Raw genomic sequence first — 21,917 nt, 5'->3', positions numbered from 1 at the left:
GTGTAAGAGGATGTGCGGGGTGGAAATATGAGAAGTAAGTTTTATTAATAACTACGTTAAGCAGAGAGGATACAGTCGGGAAAGCGGAAGAGAGAAGGGGAGAAGAAGAGAGCGAGAAGGTGGGAGAAATTCTAAAAAGACGAAAAAAATGGTAGTCTGAATGTGATAGGAAAATACAGAGAGCTGTTAGGTACTAAATAATTTGGGGGTTGAAAAAGATTGGCTGAACAGTGGAATTTTGTTTTGATAATGATGTGTAAGAACAGACTCTTAGTTACAGTAATTTGCAAACAAGCAGCTGAACTAAATAAGTATTTATTTTAGTCACGTAACTGATATTTATTGCGATGAGGGGAAAAGGCTGTAAATGCGTCAGTTTCAGCTTTAATGACTTAATTCCGACCTTATCAAAAGATAAGACTGAGCGGTTATTACGACTGAGCGACTATTTGTGTGAGGTAATCTTTAGCTACTATGAGATTTTTCTTGACAGGGACTACGAAAACGTAACTTTGCCAAAAACGTAGCTTTTAAAAGCAGCTTTGTTGTGCTTGTTGATGCCTATCTGTGTAAGTACACTTCACTTCCTCTTAGCGTGTAGCAATGAAAGATTACATTTTAGAGATGAACGTTAATTTAATTCCTAACTAGGTCAACTTACATTTTATATGATTGTTACGAAGTTTAGGAATTTTATATATTTTGTATGGCATTTCTGCATTTGTATAAACTCTTAAGGGTCATCTTTTGAATGTTTTTATTGAGATCTTGTATATTTCTAAAGAATTTAATGCATCAAATATTGGCCTATGCTTTTTATATGACCTTAAGTAAATAATAAAAATGCATATTTTTTATTTTTGTGTTTATCTGCCTACGGAAGTGCACTTTTAAGAATTTTAAACCGTTTTTATGAAACCAAACGTCAGTATGAAACAATGTTTGTGATAACAAAGAGAAATTTAAGAAACCAAATTTTGGTCCAATGTTAAATTGTTCATTTATGGAAGAGTTCAAAAATTGTGTTTTGCAGTTTGAACAAATATATTCATGAAACGAGTATATTCACGAAACTATCGATACAACATATTTTGTGACCTATCGAAACTATTGATGCAACAAATTTTATGATTTTTAAATTAGAGCTCATATTATAAAAAAAAATATTCATTTTTTATTTAATCTACATACCGAATGTATACATATCGTGCTGAAAATATTAATTTTAGCTGAGCAAAATAAAAATAATTTAAAATTGTGCATAAAATTATTTTTAATGCAAAAATGATTGACATTTTCTCTAATACAGTTAAGATTAATTTTGTCTGTTTATTTTTATTAAACTTTCATCAGATTTGGCAGTATTTTATCTGAACTTATAGGTGAAATAGTTTAATTATTTTGCTACATTAGAATTTAGTAATGAAGAATTGACTGCGGAATTTTTCGAGTTGAAGACTGTGAATCATTAATTCCATAAACAGGAATTTAAAGTATTGTACAGGATGTATCTCACACGTGGAAGATTTTGTATATGTAGATCGATATTAGAGATGTTTTCTTTAGATAATCCAAAACTGTAATTAGAGCTTTTCAATCAAGTTCGCATGGCCATCTTAAACTGAATTATTATTAAATAATTGCCTTTTATTTAGCTTTGCAGAAACAGTTTTCCCTCTTAAGAATGGTATGTAAATGAGAAAAGAATCAGATTGCTTACTAAGAATCAGATAGCAATGGTATATTCATTTCTGAATGAAATCTGATATCGGTGCATTATATTATTATATTTAACAATTCTTTAAAATGTAGCTAGTGCACTTTTACGTTTTCCTTTGCAGAAACATAGATGAGTACTCTATATTTTCTTTTGCTGCTATGTGAGCAACAGAAATAAGCTCTTAGTAATTTTTGAGGCAAATAAAAGTTTTTTAGCAGGTTCATTGCGTATCAGAAATTCAGAGTAGATCAAAAATGAGAAAATATTTTCATTGCAAAGTCTAGACTGACTACCAAGCTTATAAGCGCTAGCTACTGTAAATCGCATAAATACGCTAGAATGTTTTTTTAATTCAAAATAAAGGGGTTTGGTATTCGTCCTTATCTGCACGGATTATGTGGCGTAGACAGTAAATGCAGAATTAATCTCTTTAATGCAATGCTCCAGTTTTAAATAACCTCGGAATTATAGTTCGTAATATGTATGAGAAAAATCCAATCCTTTTCTGAAATTCTTGCATTATTTTTACCGATTCTTTGACGTTTCGTAGAAGCATTTTCGATGAACTTTATAATCAACTTAGGAATCCTTCGAGTTTCTTTTTTCGAACAGGTTCATTAATCGGCAAAGTTTATAGAAAAATTTTACAGATACTCTAAGCATTTATTTTTTTAAGAATTAAAATTTGCAATGTATATTTACAAACACAGCCACCCAAAATGTAATTAAAATGAAATTATTTACTAAATATAAATATAACAACATTAAAATCCGGTAATCTTTAAGAAATATATTCTAAATTTTAATTATTGATTCATTTTATTCCATATATTGCCGCAAATGAAATAACCCAACTGACAGATTCTTCAGAAACAAACTGAAAGTGAACAGGGAATACGTTCTGAAAGCTCCTGTCAGCAGCGTTACAGCTTTGATGGCAATATGCAGACAAATTGTTCATACTGTCTTATAAAAAATTCAATTTCTCTAGAGGTGACGAAGTGTCCAGCCACTTATTATACAAGCCAATTATTAGTAATGCGTTTCTGTGACAGGAAAATAATTCCATGAGGACTGTTATGATAAGCACATGGTAAAAGCCAAGGTCCGCTCTATTTCGGAGAATGAAGAGTTACCCTGTAGTCTATGCAATTTACTTGTTGAATTTTCCCAGTGGCATGAGATCTAACATTATATCGTAGCAGCTAGGTATATATTTGTCGCTTGCTGGATACTTAGCACTGAGTGTTTCGGTGCTTTTGCTTATATCCGCATAACGTGAACTGTTACGTCTTAACATCACGTACAGAATTAATGGTGGATCACAATGAAAAACATTTAGAAAAATTCATATTTTTATGCAACGTTTGTAGTAATTATGTTGGTACTTATAACTTACAGTATTAAATGGGGGATGCATGTCTTTGAAGGAGAAGAGCCTACAGGACATTCAAGATGCTTCTCATAAGAAACTTTATTTTCTGGAATTTGAAATTTAATAATTTAGAAGCAATTTATTGTACTTCTTTGTTTTAACTGATTAACATTACCTTTTTTATGTGAGGATGTCCTTTGGAGCGCAAATGCCTTTATTGCGTTTCATTAATAGTCATAATTGCTGAAGTACATCATTACTGTTCAAGAAAGAGCAGAGCGCATATTTTAATCGTTCCACAGTGTTCCAATAAATAAACTTGTACTCATAATCATGAAAAAATATTTTATATAATTTAATATTGTTGATATACAAGAAATAATTACTGGAGATTAAAATTCTGAGAGACATCTCACATTTTTTTAGCATAGATCTTACTCAAACAAATCTTTATTTCAGTTAAAAACTGCAAATCCTCGGTCTCATATTATGGACTCATTGTTCCTAAAATTAACCTTGTGATCCAAAATAATTTTTTTCAGAAAACTTGTGGATTATTATAGTATAATATTGCTCATGTATTAAACGCATTAATATCTCTGAACATTTCATATGATTTGAATATTCTTTTGCATTTTATACAATTTGAAGTTTTTTTAACACTCTTCAACTCTTGCATAATTACGATTTACAAGATTCGAGAACAATGATCAACCGCTTTATTGCTCCACTGAATTTTTATCTCATTATATTTTCTGTTAAGAAAACAATGATGCCACTAACGGTGTCACTGCATAGCTCATGATTGCCTATAGTTTCGTCAGCTGTATCGATGAATAGCAGCTGTGACAGCATTTTCTTTGGTGTTTTGTTGAAGGGCCAAATGATATGGCAAAAGCTAGGTTTGGTATATAGCATAAAATTTCAAAGATTAATTACTGAATGTTCTCAATAAGCAAGGGCATAAGCAATAGGCAACTGAAATCTATAACGCTGTGCTTGCAATAACCCACACATAAAAATACTAGAATTATCCTCCATATAAATTTACATTCCATAACATCGAAACAGTTTTACTTACTTGTATAGTACCAAATTGATTTCACATATGAGCACAATAAATACAACTTACATATTTGCTCATTTTATTTATTTGTAGCTACTAAGTCATATTACTAATTTCTTGATTAAATATAGGATTTCCATAGTCACACCATAATTGCCTTTAACACTTTGACTATTCTTTATCACGCACCATCACAGAGCGAAGCAGGTGCAACATTAAAGAATCGTATTTCATCTTCTTAATGAATTATAGTGACATAAATGTATTGCCGAATTATATCGACGTATTCTATCTTTAGATCACATATATTAATTTCTCCAGGCACGAAGAAGTTGCGCGACATTAAGCCTGAAGAATTTCACACATAGCGTATGGCGACTAATAGACAATGGCCGTCGAACGCGTCTTTAGGAAGGCATTATCTTTCGACGAATGGAGCTATTTATTTGGAATTATAGCTAATCTTCGCCAGTTTTGTCAGGTTTCAGTTTTACACATTATAGCACTGTGAGCTACAGAATCATTTTTGTAGAAAAATTGGAATTCTAAGATTTTGGCGACACATTTTTACTCAAACGTGAGAAGACGAAGTGGCGGCAAGGACGAGACGAGGAGCCCCGTTCTTTACAGTGTTCTGTGGAAAACTGCGTCATAATACCGGTTTGGTCAGACATTATGCTCTCGAGCTGAGCGATGAAGATTTTTTCATCGCTCAGCTCAAGAAGGTGCTTACTTTTACACTTGGTGAACGGAATTTCTTCAGCCGTTTCATGTGATGAAATTTAATATAAAATTTTATGTTTGAATATGGTAATGCCTAAATCAGAAAATGCGCTAAGAATGCGCAATAACTTTTTAATATCACCATATTAAACATCAATATTTTTAAGCGAACCTACATAAATATTATAAATTTTGTAAATAAATATAATTTAAAATACATGGTTTTGTAATAATTTTCATGAAAAACATTTGTATATTTAAAAACCGTAATTTAACAAAAATGACTGAAATAGAATGCAGCATAATATTAACCTTTAAAAGATGGGTGGCCTAAATATCGGCCAGAGCTGTAGCGTCTCAAAAAGACGGCTGTGGCCGAAATGTCGGCCAGCGAATTCCCCTCCCCCCAGCCTTCAGGGTGCGGAGATAGTCATTGTCCGAATAACCTCCCTTTCCATTTATGCGATGTGACCTTCGCGCCTCCCAGGACTTAAAAGATTTATCCCTGCGCGCCTCCCAACTGTGGGATTTCGTAAATTCCTTTCGTTTCCCTCAGCAGTGAAATCTTAGCAATTTGACACTAGGATTAGTTTCACCAACTTTTCAGCGTCATTAAAAATGTATTTTTTCTTTATATTTCCCCTTTTTATTGTAATTTTTGTATTTAATATTGCTGTTTGAAACATGCAAAATGCAATGGAGTGCAATGCAATGAAAATATAATCAAAATCTGTTTTTAAAGTAAAAAAAAAAAAATAATTTTAAAAAATGCTAAAGGATTAAAAAAAGCTTTTATCACAAAACTGCAAGAAAGAACATTGAACGACAATGTAGTTGAATGATGAAATAACTTACGATACAATGGGGGGAATCAATAAATTAAACTGAATAAGTAAGTATACTAATGAAAAAGGTAAACTAAACTAATATAAGAAAAATACAACGGGATTTGTTTGATATATAAATATAAGCTGTTACACAATGCTTGGAAACAAATAAAAGCGAACTGCCGATTTATACGAGAAACAAATAGTTAAAAATCATTTTCGAGTATAAATTAAAAACGTTAATTAGTATATGTAATTCTAAACTAAATTCAGTTTGGAAACAAATAAAAACGGAATAAACTATGAACAAATTATAGGAGTGCATATGCTGCTAAGGCGTATTTTCATTATGACGCAATGTCAAAAGTTAATATTCCAACATACGACAATTATTTAGCTACGAAATCTCATTATAATATGTTTCCCTAGTTTAAGGAAAAGAAACAGCAGAAAAGAGAACAAATTCAACAAATTCTTTTACATTATTCCCTAGTCCCTTATCTGAAAATAACAAAGGCGACCACCAAAGGCGACCTACAGGAAAAGTTCCAAAAGAGTAGTAGTCTCCCTTTACAGTGGCAGCTAAAAGGGGGTAGAAATGCATTTGGATTCCCCGTCTTTTTAAGTGAAACCTTTCCAAACTGCCCCGTCTCTTAAAGGTTAATAAGATACAGAAAATAGATGAAAATATTTTTGATATAAGTGATGTAATTAAACAATAAGTTATTGCTACATGTCCTTCTTAGTAACCACAATACATCCCCATGTGCTACGCAACATAACGTGAATAGTAAATTAAGTTTTGAATACGTTTGTAAAACAAACATGAAACCGTGTTTTAAGAAGTACGATTCGATAAAGCCTTAAACACTAAGAAAATAATGATTTTAAGTCATAAAATTTTACACCCATTTTTAGTCTTCACTAGCTTTGGGTAGAATCATAAAAATTATTTTAGATTACATTTTTCTGACAAATTTTTAAAATTTATGTAAGCTTTAGTATTCCTTTCATACTTGTTGAATTATTACACTTTAGTATTACGATATAATTCAAATGCATTAACTTCGCTGAACATGATTCTACATAATTCAAGTGTGAAGTAGACTATAATCAGTTTTTCCTCAGCTAACCCACTCTTTCTCTAAGTGAAACATGTGAAAAGTAACTTTTTTAACTATCTAATCAAGAGTAGTTATAATTTAGAAAATAACAAAATTAACACAAGAAAAAAAAGTATAGTTACACTATGCTAAATACAAATGGAGGGCTTAGCATAAGATAGGACAAAACTGGAAGGAGCATATAGAATAAAATAAGAAAGTGTTCTTTGTTACCTTCTTTGGCAATGTGACCAAAAAATAATCAGAGTGATTAGAAAATCTTCAAAAATAACTGTCACGGAAGAAATGGAAGCCATTTTACGGCAAGAAGACATCTCAGACTTACGATAACAAGCAGTAAGGATTAATTACTAATCCGAAAAGTAACCTCGGTCTCTAGATTTACCGTTTAAGTCGGATGATAAGTACTTTTTTTTGAAACGGAATGTGTCATGGCAATAGATCTGTCTAATAAGAAAAGAAAATATTTCCGAGTTTATTAGGAAATTCATTTCATAAATTGAGTTCCTTATATTTAGTGATTAAACTTAAACTAATGACTATTTTTTTCGAAATAAACTATTTCTAGCCTTTTGATGCTATTCCTACTTTACAAATACCTTTCCACCAAATTACTTCCGCAGGAAAAAAAAAAAAAAAAAATCTTTGAAACTGACCACCTCTTTATTTCATCCTCCAATTAAATAAATAAAAATAATTGTGTGCATAATATATAAAGAGAGACTATCCTATGATTATATTATGAATAGAATTTATAATGAATACCCATAAACATCCAGCGGGCGGCGTGGGCAAGCCTCAGGGACATCTTCAGTAACCGTGTTAAAAGCTCACATGATCGCGCATCACACATACAGAAAGAGACTACGGTATGTTGTAAGGAAAACTATGATACTATACTTTTTGCTTGTTTCAACAGAAATTTTATCCAGACAGTACTTTCACCTTAAATAAGCCTGGTTGCATATAAGCATTCTGTACCGCGCCACGGCGTAGGGAAAAATCCGTACTTGTGAATGGACCATACTTTCAGATGATATCATTTTATCATTTTATCTTGGCGTAATGGTGTGAGATGGCGTAACCGTATGAAGAGATTCTTACTATTTTGTTTTTGTTGAATGACACACATGAGTGACACGGGAGCGTGAAAATTATTGTTTGTTTCCTTTGAAACGAAAAAAAATTAGTTCTAGTGTTTTGCAGATAGTTTTCTGTTTCCTGAATTATAAAATCTTATAAAAGATGGAGATGGCTTATCTTTTTTATAATTTATGAAATTTCAATTCGTAAATTATATAATTTTTATAATAATAAAATTATAAAATCGTTCGAAGATGTTGTTAACATCACAAAAAAATCTTAAGCGCTTAGATTATATAAATAGATGAGTTCATAAATTTAGTGCAAAAACCAAAATACATCTAACTTGATCCAAATGTAAAGACAATGTGTTGCGAATAAGTACATTATTATTACTGCAATTTTGTTGCATTCTGTTTCTTTCACGATACAGAAAATATTTCCTTTGCAAATGTTATGTTATTTCCATGTTAATGTTCATGTTAATCTAATATCCTGTTGCCTTAAATGAAAGAAAAAGTGCATTCAGTACTGTCGCTGAATTTAATACACGTGTATAAGAAAAAATGTCCTTCTACATATAAAAAAAGGGCAATATTCATAAATTAATATTGTTCAATTTAAAAAACGTGTCTTTATTTATATGTTTCAAATCTCTATTAGTTTAACTTGAAAATAAATTTTACTTTTTCGAACTGATTATAAATATTGTGAATTTACTGTGTACTGTGTTATCTCCTAACTCCGTTTCGCTATTTCCGAAAACTGAGTCGTTTCATGCTTTTCTAGATTGCATCAGTAGAGAATAGATGAAATGATTCGGCGTCGTACGTGTCTTGCACTTGCATGAGATCCAACTCATCATATCCCATCAGAGAATGGATATATAATAAACATGAAATAATGAATTAATAATCGCAACACCTTGTAAGGTTTATCCTAAGTTGCTAACAGTTATTTTTAGTTAAAGCCACTATCCTATCTCTCCTAATTTCAGCTTGCAATTTCTTCACAGAACGTGTTTTCAGAATCGCGGTTAAATGCAAATGAAGGAGCAGAAAGTATTTAACACTGAAGTTTTACTGACGTCGTTTGAGAGCCAGATATTCTGATCAGCGCGCGTACAAATTTAGTTCACCTCTCTAAAGCTATTTCTACGCTCGGCCGTATTTCAAGACTTTGATAGCTTCGCCGTTTAGTTACCGTTAAGGGGCAAACTCTGGTAGAATCTCGATAGCTTCGGCTATATCCTTTTAGTTAAGTTTAGCTACGTTTCATTTCTTAGTATTCCTGAGTTCAAACCCAAGTGGAGGCTTTGCTGTAAACTCCAAGAGGGAGTCAACTGTTAAATTTGTTTTGAATAATAAAGGGTAATTAACCCTTCGTACGTTTACGTTTCTATCTTTCTGAACTAAGCGATTATTCGCTTACCAGTTCTTAAGGTTTCACACATTCATCTTAAACTCTAGGTTGGAACATTACAACCTTTAATATGAAGGGTTATTAAGAATACTTTCATTAAATATCTCTGCACTTAATATTAATGCACATTTACGGAAGTAGCACAAGAAGAAATAATACTTTTTCTCTCTTGGGAAAAAACGTCACGACATTTTCTATATTAAATTCATCACACTACAGTGTTGTAAAAAGTATAATGTCATAGCAATATATATATATATATATATATATATATATACATATATATATATATATACACAATGCAAGTAATAATCTTTTCAGTACTGCTATCAAAATGTAAACGAACGGTATGGAGGTATACCTTCGAACCCAAGCAATGTCAAGGCGTTCTAAGTGTGGAGGAAAAGATTTCATCGAATGCCATATCCAATCACGAGGAGGGATTTTCCCTATGTGCGTGGCGTGATACAAAATGCGTACATGCACCCCGGTTAAGGCAGACACACTTATAACACATCATAGGAGAACCTGAATTAGGAACTGCAGGATAAGTGTGAGGAGATGGCCCAAATTAGTGTGAGAAGAAAAACAGTTCAACGAGTAGGCTTCATAGCGTAGCCCCGAGGGAATGCGGCTTTTTCTTTAAACTTAATATTGTTGTTGTTTGCTCATTAAAATTTGCATTTTCTGAAATTGATTAAATCAGAGGATAAAATCTGAAAGTTTTCCCTTCAATTCGACAACTTGATCTCGGGCTATTCAAATGTTGCTCGAAGTGTTTTTTTTTTTTTTTTTTTTTTTTTTTTTTCGGGCAGTAATTTCTGTGGTACAATAAATAACCTTGGTTACTCCGATCATCACATACCTACATTGTAGTTGGAGCTTTTATTCTGGGAATCGCATGTTATTGCATCTGTAAAAGCTGCAAGCAAGAAGTTCCTTGGTTAGTGAAATAAAGGGTTTTCCTTAAGGAAGGAGAGGGGCGAGTATTGTGACCAGGTTTCTCATTAATACAAAAACAATGTCTGTTATCCATAGATATGCGGGAAGCGTTGCCACATTAGCGAAATGGTTCGTATTTAGCTCTAATAATCTCTAGATAGACAATTGTGTATGAACATCCAATCAAACACTTTTTAGAAACAATAAAACAGCTTTAACAAAACTGAAAGAAGATGTATTCCATTACACTAGGTTTATTTCGGATATAGACAAGTTTTGGAAGTGTATAATTATTCCATTGTCTCAAGTGATTTATGCTTGTGTTGATTGTTTTAGTAGTTTGAATGAACTTTGAGTAACAGTACACATTTTTTTTTCTGTGACATTCACAAATTTGAATACGATATTATGTTTTTACATAATATTCGGATTACAGTTACACAGATATACATTATATATATTTCACGCATACTTTAACTGAGAAAGTAAATAAGCATAGATGATTTTTAAGCGGACTTTAATAGGGCGCTATCGTTATTAAGACTATAAATTTAAATTCAGCTCATATTTTTTTAATCTATGATTATCTTATAAGAAAGGAAAAAGCAAAAATTACTGTAAAATGAGTCTATTTAAATTTAGAGTTAATTCTTTAGAAGATTTAGAAAACGTATTAAAAGCAGGCTTAAAATTTCCACATACTTTATAAACTGTGCCATATTTTACGCACATACACACGCACACACATATATATATGTCTGATAAAAATATATAAATCAGCTTTATAATTTAATTTAGTAGTGGGATCTTAATTCAAGTTTTTTTTTTTTTTTTTAATTTGGTTATTTATTTTTTATTCTAAAAACATTTAATAACATTTCTGGACTGCACCATTTCTAGATTAATATGTTTTTCATGGCATGCGTAACGCTGATGACGTAGCTAATTCGGAACCTGAACCCCAAATTTTGAAAGCTGAAACCTTTCTAATGTAAACCAATACCTTCTCTTGGTGAGCTTCCATACGCATAATTACGCACTTTGCTTGTGCCTTTGTTGGTGATTTTTCGGGCAGTAATTTCTTTGGCCCGCCTCGACTATTAAGTTTCTTGAACATTATGAACTCAACATATTAGCACACTACGCAATCAGAATTTTTCCTCTTAAATATGTTATATGCGTGCTTCGTCATCAGTATTTTTATATTTTTAGCGTTGTAATGATTTCAAATGCGTAGATGAAAGCAGTGGAACTCTCAACAGCTTAGATACTGCGTAGATGACCGAGAAGACTGTAGTTGTTTTAAGGTGGCAGAGTGGAAAGCATGATGACGCAATTTAGCACAACATATCTTGAAAAATCCCAATCTTTATTTTTTACGTATATCAAATCATCCTTTTTCAGACAAGATGTTTCCTAATTATATTTGAATACATATATTGCAGTTTGAATTATAACGTCATCTTAAGTAAGTAAGTAGTAGCAGCATGGTTTAAAAACGTCTTTCCAGCAGGAAAGCTATGCGGTAAAAAGGGGAAGGTTTTAGTACTTTCAATAGGAAGAAGGCTGGGAGTGGGAAAGTTTCAGTTCAGAGTTTTGGTTTAGAATTAATTTGATTGGACAAGAGGCATCTGCATTAAAACGTTACATAAGATAGAAAAGTCTGGAACCTGTGAGAAGAGATGAATTTAGGGGCAGATTACCAAATTTAGAATGTTAATTTTGTCAGTTATTTTTTTTGAAACAGCTATCATATTTTGTTATATCTTACATATCTCTCCCTTCAAAAGAAAAGTAGGGTAAGCAGGGTGGAAGAACAAGCATTAGAGCAGCAAAATGTGAACTATATAATTGTGAAAATACAAAACATATTTACTACTTTTTTTAAACAAAAAATTATTGCCATAAAACTTTGAACGATATTTTGACATTTCATTGAAAGTCATAAAATTTTGAATTGAATTATGAATCTTAGCACTGTTTTATTTTTAAACAATAGCGTATTTTAGAGTTCTGATGTAAGAATGTCAATGAAATTTTGTAAAGTTCTTGAAATTTTCACACAGTAAAAGTTCAAATATTTAAACAAAGTAAATGCTCAAATAAAAGTGTTTCCAATTTTTGTTGATGAAAATATTTCTATTATAATAGAATTAAAGATGCCAACTTTCATGTTATTTAATTATGTTTTTTAGGGAAGGTATTTTAAAATATAAAAATTTTGTAACACATCATTCATAAACGCAACAAATTTTTAACTTTTCACTATTTTTAAGACATTTTAAAATTTACTTATTCTTTACAAAACTTGAAGACTCCACAACTTTATCTAAATACTAGCATTTCCATCATCTTGGTTTATCAGTTGAGCAAACTGGTACTTAATATTCTTCACCAGTGGCCAAAAGATGTGCCAAATTAGCAGTTACTGTAGAAAAAGGCTTCCGTTCCTTCTGTAGAGGCAACTGGCCTTTTTTGAACTGCTGTCATTCCATACGAATATTAAAAACACACTCTATTTTATGAAAAAATAAAAATACTTAGATTAAAAAAATGCATTTTTTCATAAGGTGAGAGCCTTCAACGTTTATCATAAAAACATTAAAGAAATTCCTACAACTCAAAAACAATACTTTCATTCTTAACATACAGTAAAAATTAAAAAATACAAATTCATAGATATTTAAACAATAGTACAAAAATCTTATTCACATTAGGAACATTCTTTCAGTCAAACCTTCAAATTCTTTACCTAATTTTTATCAAATTCAATAATTTTTATTTTCCAATTTAGAAATACAAAACTACATTTTAAATAAATGATATAATTTTAAAATTATTAACGTTTGATCTCAAAATTATTTAAGCAAAATATTACCATTAATAAATCATAAAACAACGCAGTTACTTATAAATGCAAACTTACTTATAATGCAAAGTCATTCAAAAACACAATTTACTCCATTTGGAACTGAATATCCACTTTACTACCATATTTAGTGACGTATGATAATATAGCATTTTTAGAATATGAAGAATTTTCCGAATAAAGCACTGAACATGCAAGACAGCACAAAATACTATTTGGCATTTACTATTTCACTTTGATGATCTTTAAAGCACTTTGGATCTTTAATTTTCTTTCTACGCGATGATTGGAAATGAATAAACATTGTAAATATTCGAAGCGAGCGACAGCCAGTAACGAGATTTCACTACGTTGGAGGCACTGATCTTGATTCGAAATACTTTTCACTTTTGAACTCACAGATACTCGATGATTTTAAAGCACTTTTAAAATATGCCGTTAAATCACACACCAAAAACGAATTTGATGATTCACTGGTAGTTTGAGGCAGCAGAGTTCGAAATCCATTCGAGAAAACTTGCAAAAGGTTAATCCTACCGGCTTTTTATAAATTCGAACTCTTTCTATGAAAAGGACTTTCAAAAAACAAAATGGACATTTTTAACAAAATTGAGGACTTTTGTAATTATAACTTATTTATTTATCAGTATTCCATATTTATTATGTTATATTTTTAAAATTAGTCATATATTGTATATTTAATTATAACTCATAGTTTTAATGTTAAAAATTTCCTATGCTATAAAGTCAAAATTTTATATGAGAAAGTCATGAACTATGATAGACCATAGTTAAAGCTTGTACGCTATGTCCTGGATGTTTTCATGTCTTTTCTCATACTTTTGCTTTACTCCTGTACTAATGCTTTTCTAACCCCGGCCTCTCCTTTTGATGGGGGGGAGGTGAGGGGAAGATGTAAAATATCAAAATACGATGGCTTTGCTCTTTGCGAACCAGCAACCTTTAATTAATTTTCTGCAATTCAGGATCTTTTCCTAGACCAGTACCTTCTAGAACATTTGCACCTATTACATAACCTTTCATATAAATGCTGCGTCATAAGTTCTCCTACACAGATGCCTTCTCGCCTTCGTTCTGCTAACGCTTCCGCTATGCTCCTCTTTTTTGTTAGAACGTTATAACGTATTAAAGTCAGTGGTATCTAATTATTCAATTACTGAATAAGTTATTTGAGTAACTTCATCTGGAAAATATCATCTGCTCTAAAATAAAATAAAGATATGCTGTTAAAAGTGAAAAGTCCTGAGTCGTCATTTTTCTCCGTGGTGCAATCATCCCAGCTTCGTCAACCATCTGCCAAAACGTGAAATGGAATAGCCTCACCATTCACCCACGATGTGTTGGAATAACTGAAAACATTACATTTGTATATATATATATATATATGTAGGTATATGTATATGCGTGTGTGTATCTAATAAATCAACAGACATTTACTTTTATAAAGTATTCTAAATAATTAAACTGGCTATGTATTGAAAATAACATCTTTTCTTTCCTGCTCTCATTTTTAAACTTCTAAATACGATTTTCTTTAATTAGTTTGCAAATTAAAGTTTTTGGGATGGAGAACGTATCCAGACACGTCTCTCACTTTCTAAGCGCTCAAATCCCTTCTCCCCGAAATATTTTAGGTACTGCAAACAACTCAAATTTATAGAAACCATTGGTTTTTTTTTCAAAACGACATCGATGAATGCCATATTTTATGAAAGTAAAGCTGTCATAGAATAAGAAAAGCTCTTCATTTTGAAAATAACATTTGGTTTATGATGATATTGTCTGCATATAATTCTTCTGAATTTTTATAATTAATACATTTGAAATATTTTTTTCTTTCTGAAAAGTAAGGATTTACAGTTTTAAGTTTTTCCTCTTTGAATTCGAGAACAAGGCATCGCAAAGAAACTTAATGCTTTATACTTCAGCGTTGTATATTTATAATCACAAAAGTCATTTCCGAAATTCTTTTTCAATATTTTATATACCCCAAAGGCAAAGCAACAGATGAATGACCTCCCATATGTTCTCAACTCCTGATAAAAGCAAAGAGTGACCCAAAGACAAAATTTCCTAAAAACCCATTAGAAAATTAGAACACTTTTTCTTCATTTTTTTTTTTTTTTCAGTCTTTTTCTCAGAGTAGCACTATACTCTTTTATGAAAAGATTCTTCCCTAATGGCCAAGTTGTTTTAAGAACGACACGTTTCTATCTTCTTTTTTATGATCCGTAAGGATTTATGAAGAACATTTTTATTTTATTTTCCAAACTCTTCCAGTTGTACTCGAGCACGGTTACAGCGAAGGGGCAGGACTGAATAATGAGAGTATTTGTTCGAGTCTAAATCGGTATTTTATGAATGAGTTTCATAGTGATAGTGGGCAATCGCCGCAGAGTAGCAGATTGGAAGGAGATAGAATGATGAAGGGAGGAATTGAAGAGCTGAGGGAGGGGGATGATTTCTTTGATATAATGGAAGAAAGATGTAACGTCGTATTTTTAAGAAGATGAGGAATATTTCGCTTATATCTCATTTCTTTCATGCGTGTTTCATCTCAAGGGATAGCAACATAAAAGAAACTATCAACTTTCTATACATATGGGGAGTTATATTTATTCATTTTGAAATATAAATAGATGTTCATATACAGTACATATATATACTGTCGATTCTTTATATCACGAGGAATATCCTTGTCGATTTACAAAATTAGACTTTCAGCAAGAAATCAGATTTAAGAGGGAATGAAATAGGCATTGTATTTATTTCTTATATTTATATTCTTTAAGCGAATGTTTAAGTTGCTTCTGTGATACTTTCAAAAATCTCTGAGTATTACTTCTCTTTTCAAGTAAATTCCATAAATTTGTTTAAAGTCTATTATATACAGTTCAAGTAATATTATGGTATTAACTATCAGTTATGAATATTACTCTTGAAATATTGTAGCCTTTATATTTTAGACAAGTGTAACAAAATATAATGTGCATAACATGAATAGCATATAACAATGAATAGCGATTATTGCTCTTTGATTTGTTTTTCTAAATCATCATTTCCGAAATCACCATTTCTTTCGAGTAACCTTTTATAAGATTTGTATATCCTTTCCCTTCATAAACTATGACTACCACACTCTTCTCTAGTATTCTCATAATATATCTTATGGCGTCTCGTAAACTAAAAAGGTTCTAGAAGACTGTGTGAGGAATTATCTGAAGTCTTAAGACAGAAGTCATTCTTACATTAGACAAAGTCCTATCAGAGAAGGGTGTTTAGACAACTTTTTTTCACTCAATATCCTCACAGATTGGCTCCAACTCGTGCTTACAGAAGCGAGCACATTTGGCTTAACTAAAAAATGCAAGGATGAACTTAACCCTTTGCGACACGTATATTTAAAATATATTTTAATCTTTAAAAAAATGCCTTAGAACTAGTCAGATTAACTTACTTAAGTGCCTTTAAGGCTTGAAAAAAATTCTGCGCTTTTATTTTTTACGAGGGAAGGTGGGATGCCGTTTGTCCCACCATGCAACTAGCACATGTCTTATAGCATATTGGTGTATAGCAGAAAAACAAAAATCATATGTGGAATGAATAAACAAAATAAAGCGTGCATTCTAAAATATTCATAATAAACACACTAAAATGCATTTTGTACTTATTGCATATATGCATGACTTGTAAAATTTTGCATATGCACATTTTGCATATATATATTTAATATTTTTAAATTTTAGGAACAAAAGAAAATATTTTCTTGAATATTATTTTAAGATTAAAATTTGATACTCGTACATATGATACTAAATAAAATATTAAAATTGGCACTTGATTCAAAAACATTTATATATGAATAAAAGTCATTTTTCATGAAACTTTGAAAAACATGTTGTTTCATTCTTTTGTAAGCATAGAGGCACTTCACATGTTTCACAGATCCAAAATGTCCGTCGTTCTTCTTTCGATGTGCTGCAATATGCACATCTTCTCCTGCTCGTTCTCTTTGGCGTGTGACTTAAGCATTTTTTATTATGGCATTTTTTATTATTTTGGCATTTTTAGTTTATTTTTATTTTGACATTTTTTAGTCTCTTTTCTGGTTGTACGAACGGATTTTTAGTTTTTATTTGAACTGGGATTTCAGTTTTCTTTTCAGCTCTTTCTTGCCTGCAAGTGCCATTAGACCTTCTATAACTGAGAGAAGAAAACCTTTCATTGTTTATACATCATGATCGGGTTCGCGAACAAACTTGAATAAATGCGTTTACTATACTCGCATCTAAAAAGAAAAAAAAAATCATGTGCCACCATTTCTTGCTTTTGCTATTTCATATAGTCCTTTCAGTTGATCAATCAATCGACATATCCCATATTCTTATTGTATGAAATCATGCTGTTTGGGCACAGTACTTTTTTTGTCTTTCCATCTAGTTCTTTTCTATTAATTTCTTTCATTTCAGTTGCCTTTTCCAAGCAAGACAGGATAGAAACGGATCTTTTATCCTTCCATTTTATGCAATAAATTGAATCATCGCTAACTGAAAAGTCTATATATTCTCTTGACATAAATTTGTCTTTTAAATTTTTGGGTAGATACTTCCGATTCATATTTACAGTTTACAGTGCTACATGCATAGATGGGTCTGTGTCTTTAAAAAGTGAAACAAATTATAACTACTTCCCTTTCTTCTTCAGCAATAACTTCAACCTCAGTTATTCTCTCCTGGATTTCAATTTCATCTGAATCAGAACTGACATCTGAAGCATTTGAGTCGCAATCGGATGGCAATTCAGCAAAAAGATCCAAAGCTTCCTGAGTTGTTAACTTTTTTCTAGACATTTTAGCACATCAGAGTATACAACGGATGTAAAAGCGCGCACAATCACGAAAAAAGCAGATGCAAAAAACAAAAAAAATAATCGTGAGTGCTGCCATCTATTGATCGGAAATTCAAGTGTGTCGTGGGACAAATTTTAACCCACTTATTTCAACTGCAAAATTAATGTTATAAAATATTGAATCCAATTAAGATTTTTGAAAATAAAATACCTTTGAATATTAAAATGAATCATACATATCATAAATTGTATACCAAAATTTTTAAAATATTGAAAAATGCGAGATACATGGATATCACTTTTGTAATCCTATTATGAATATTTTTTGCTTATAAACTTAAGCCCTGGTATAGTAGTAACATCTACTGAGAGAAATAATAACTAAAATAGATTATTTTTAAAAGATTAGAAAATTTCTAACGGAAATTGAGACGGCGTAAACAAGCTTAATGGCTAGAAATTTTTACGCCACAGAAATCTAATCGCTAGTAAATCAAGGTAGCAACGAGGCTTTCAAGCAGGCAAAATACCTACCAAAATCTAAAATCAGCTGCCAAAAACTTCTCTTAAATATTCCTTTAAAATATTTTTTAGTTTTTTATTTATTTTTTTTTAGTTCTTAATTTTGAAATATATTTAGTCCCAGAAATATATTAAAAAGAGTGTTAGCCCAGAAGAACTACTTAACACGGGATTTTGCGTTGAATCGCTATAAAAGTCTAGATTACTTTTCAAATCATTGCTACCAAATATTATCACCCTGTATTATATTTAAAGAAACTAAATAACGAAGAATCTGCAGGAATGTATGCTTGTTTCTTGCATTTTGAAAAAAGCAGCGTTACCCAAAACCATTAAATTTTGAATATGGCAGTCCTCGACCCGAACATCCGAACATGGACACCTGGAATCCCGAATTTTGAGTTTCGAATTTGTTTTACTATCTATTTGACATTTTGTAAAACGTTAAGGAATGTTTAATTAACAAAATGATATTCAGTATTTCTATAACCAATATAGTTTTCTATGCCACTGGAGATCCCGTATTTGGAATTTCAAAGTTATTAATTTTGAGACTTCTGGATCTTTGCTCAAATGCGATGGCATGTGTCTTTATTCGTTATGCAAAAAAAAAAAAAAAAAAAAAAAAAACATACTAATTCCTCCAGATCTTAGATAGCATGCATTTTAGAGACGCTACGGTGTTAAACAGCATATTTAATAAATTATGGCAGTGTGAATGTCCACACTATTTATCAAATAGCTCATTTCGTTTTGCTCTTTCTTTCAGATAGTATGTTTAATGCATATCAGTTTTTCAATAAAAAATTGCTTACTTACATCTTAATGAAATAGAACTTTTAAGCTTCTTTTCATTCTAATACATTTGCATTTTCAAATTAACTTTATCTGTTGCATTGCATTTTAAGCCATATTAATTGCGCTAGAATTTAAAGTGAAATTCTTTTGAAAGTGTTTTCTTTTTTTCACTTTTTTTTGGGGGGGATTAATAGGATGTTGAATACAGAAGATGTTATAAAATGTGAAAATATCTTTCAGATGTTCCACAGCTGAGCCTGAGACTTGGAAGCAAACTCCGCCATTCAAATATCATGGAGGGTAATGATGTTTATTTCGAGTGCAACATTAGGGCCAATCCATGGGTATCCGAAACAGGATGGCGTTTTGAAGGTCATGAACTTGTAACAAACATATCAGCAGGAGTGATCGTCAGTAATCAAAGCCTAGTGTTGCAAAAAGTACAACGAAACAATCGAGGAAGATACAGCTGCACTGCAACTAATAGTGAAGGTCAAGGAGAGAGCAACCATGTCTATCTTCGAGTGCAATGTAAGAATATTTTCCATTTATATTTAAAATTTCTCAAATTTAAATTTTTAGTACAAAATACAACAAATATCCTTGGGAACTTTACTGTCAAAATTCCTAGCTCTTATTTCTGTTTTAGTCATGTCTGGAATCACAAAGGTTATTCAGAAGTTATTCAATCATATTTAGGAATGAAATAAATTCTGGCTTTGGATTAAAAAACGAATTAAGTTAAATATGTCTATTTTCCTAGGAGCCATATAAATTAATACATTTTTATTAAGAATATTTTCTAACTTTTTTTCGAATTCTTCAAAACTAACGGAGCACAGCTTCAGTAGCTTTCGCTTCATGAACTGCCTTGAAACCTTCTCAAATGCAAGGTAATTCTTTTATAAGGAATTCAACTGCAAATTGTACATTCCTTTTAAATTGAGGCGTTGAAAAAATCAGCTGTAGATAATGGCTGAATTTTGCGTTATTTTTCATTTACTGTTTCGTTGTCGAATCGGTTCTATAGATTCAGTCAGCGTTCTCAATAGAAAGTTGATTTGAATTCAAAACTACTAAAATGTTAGCGTATCTTTTTTAGATCTCCACGAAGTGGAAGTTTCATTACAGATTTTATAGGGCGACATTCAATGCATTACATGCCACACTGTGATACCAATAGACTTGTGAATAATAACTACCTTACAAATAGACTGGAATCTTTAAGGAAATGAACCCCATCATATCTACATTTAATCCAGCAACATTTCAACTGCAGATATGTGCATCTACGTTAAGGTAGGAGACGCATTATCTGTTTAAAGAACCAACAACAAATGACATCCTCTTTAGCTACCCATCAGAAATAATTCCAAGGTAAATAGCCTTATAAATAGAAAAATAGTATAAAAAGAAAGGAATACTTTCGTATAAAAGAAGGAATAAAAAGAAAGGAAAATTATGAATATGGAAACAAACATAAGCTCAGATTCATTTAAACTATAATAAAGCATGCTCGATTTGGTAAACTCTACCGTTTTCTTCCATACCTTCTCGTTAAGTGTTGCTTGCACATTGCAATTAACTCCATATTCTGTATTTCAAAGTAATCATTGGCGCACCTTTTCATTCGCACTTGCGTCTTCAAAAATGCAAGAACCGTATATATACAGCTTACTCGGCATTGCTCAATCTCAGCACCTAAAGCAAGGATGAAAGAGAAAGTGTTGCGGCGATCTTGTGTTCCGATCAACTAACTGCAAATTATATTCAAATAACGTCAATACTATTAGATTGAAGCTTACAATATTATAACGTAACTTCTGTTGTACAATACTCCAACAAGGAAATCTATACATTTTATCGTATGCGTTATATTTTTAATTTTATTTATTATAGTATATATATATATATATATATGATTTTAATTTTTTTGATAACACAACTTGTGTTGTCGAACACACTAATAAGAAAGGACCATATATTTTATCGTATACGCTCTATTTTTAACTGTTTACAGTTAGTGACTTCTTATGAGGAGCGTTTGAAACAAAGTGTAAAATTATTTACATATTTTGACAAACTCGTATTTCGATTCAGTTTCGTAAATGTAGCTGGGTAAACGCTTCATCACTTTTATCTATGCTCATCATTATTGCTGCAATCGACATAGTAATTATCCCAGCCTGAAAAAAAGAAAAAAATACGGCGTGTTTTCTGTTTCATGAAAGTATATGTGACACTTTTCTATTAAAAAAATGTAATTTTCAGAATTCCTTCCGTTCGGGCCACATTTTCTAGACTGAATTTGCTTCATTTCTGTTTAGTCATTCAGATTCGAATAATATAAAATAACAAAGAAAATCCCTATCTTTTCGCACAAACGTTTGTAAACGTATGAAAAATTACCAACTAAAAATACATATGTATGAATATGCAAGTAATCAATATTCTGAATGAAATTTATTTGCGAATAAATAGATACAAATAAAGATTTTTCATGTATTCATTTATTTATATGTTAAATTTTCATTCCGAGAACTAACGATTTAAGCAACAATAATGCGAAATTTTGGA

At 31.2% G+C, this 21,917-nt stretch overlaps 1 protein-coding gene across 2 annotated transcripts in view; it reads left to right on the top strand.

Annotated features, from left to right (window-relative positions):
* Positions 1-21,917, top strand: part of LOC118191885 (kin of IRRE-like protein 3) — a 769,953-nt gene that overhangs the window by 650,875 nt on the left and 97,161 nt on the right. For both annotated transcript variants that reach the window (XM_085824875.1, XM_085824874.1), the window contains exon 6: positions 19,581-19,871. In XM_085824875.1, the coding sequence (XP_085681001.1) occupies positions 19,581-19,871 (291 nt within the window). The remainder of the gene's footprint in view (positions 1-19,580; positions 19,872-21,917) is intronic.

The sequence above is a fragment of the Stegodyphus dumicola genome, chromosome 10, assembly GCF_044657685.1.
Source record: "Stegodyphus dumicola isolate Sdum_Otavi_A_Nest chromosome 10, ASM4465768v1".
Classification (NCBI taxonomy): Eukaryota; Metazoa; Arthropoda; class Arachnida; order Araneae; family Eresidae; genus Stegodyphus; species Stegodyphus dumicola.
The sequence above is the reverse complement of the archived record's forward strand: the minus strand, read 5'-3'. Positions and strand labels throughout refer to the sequence as shown.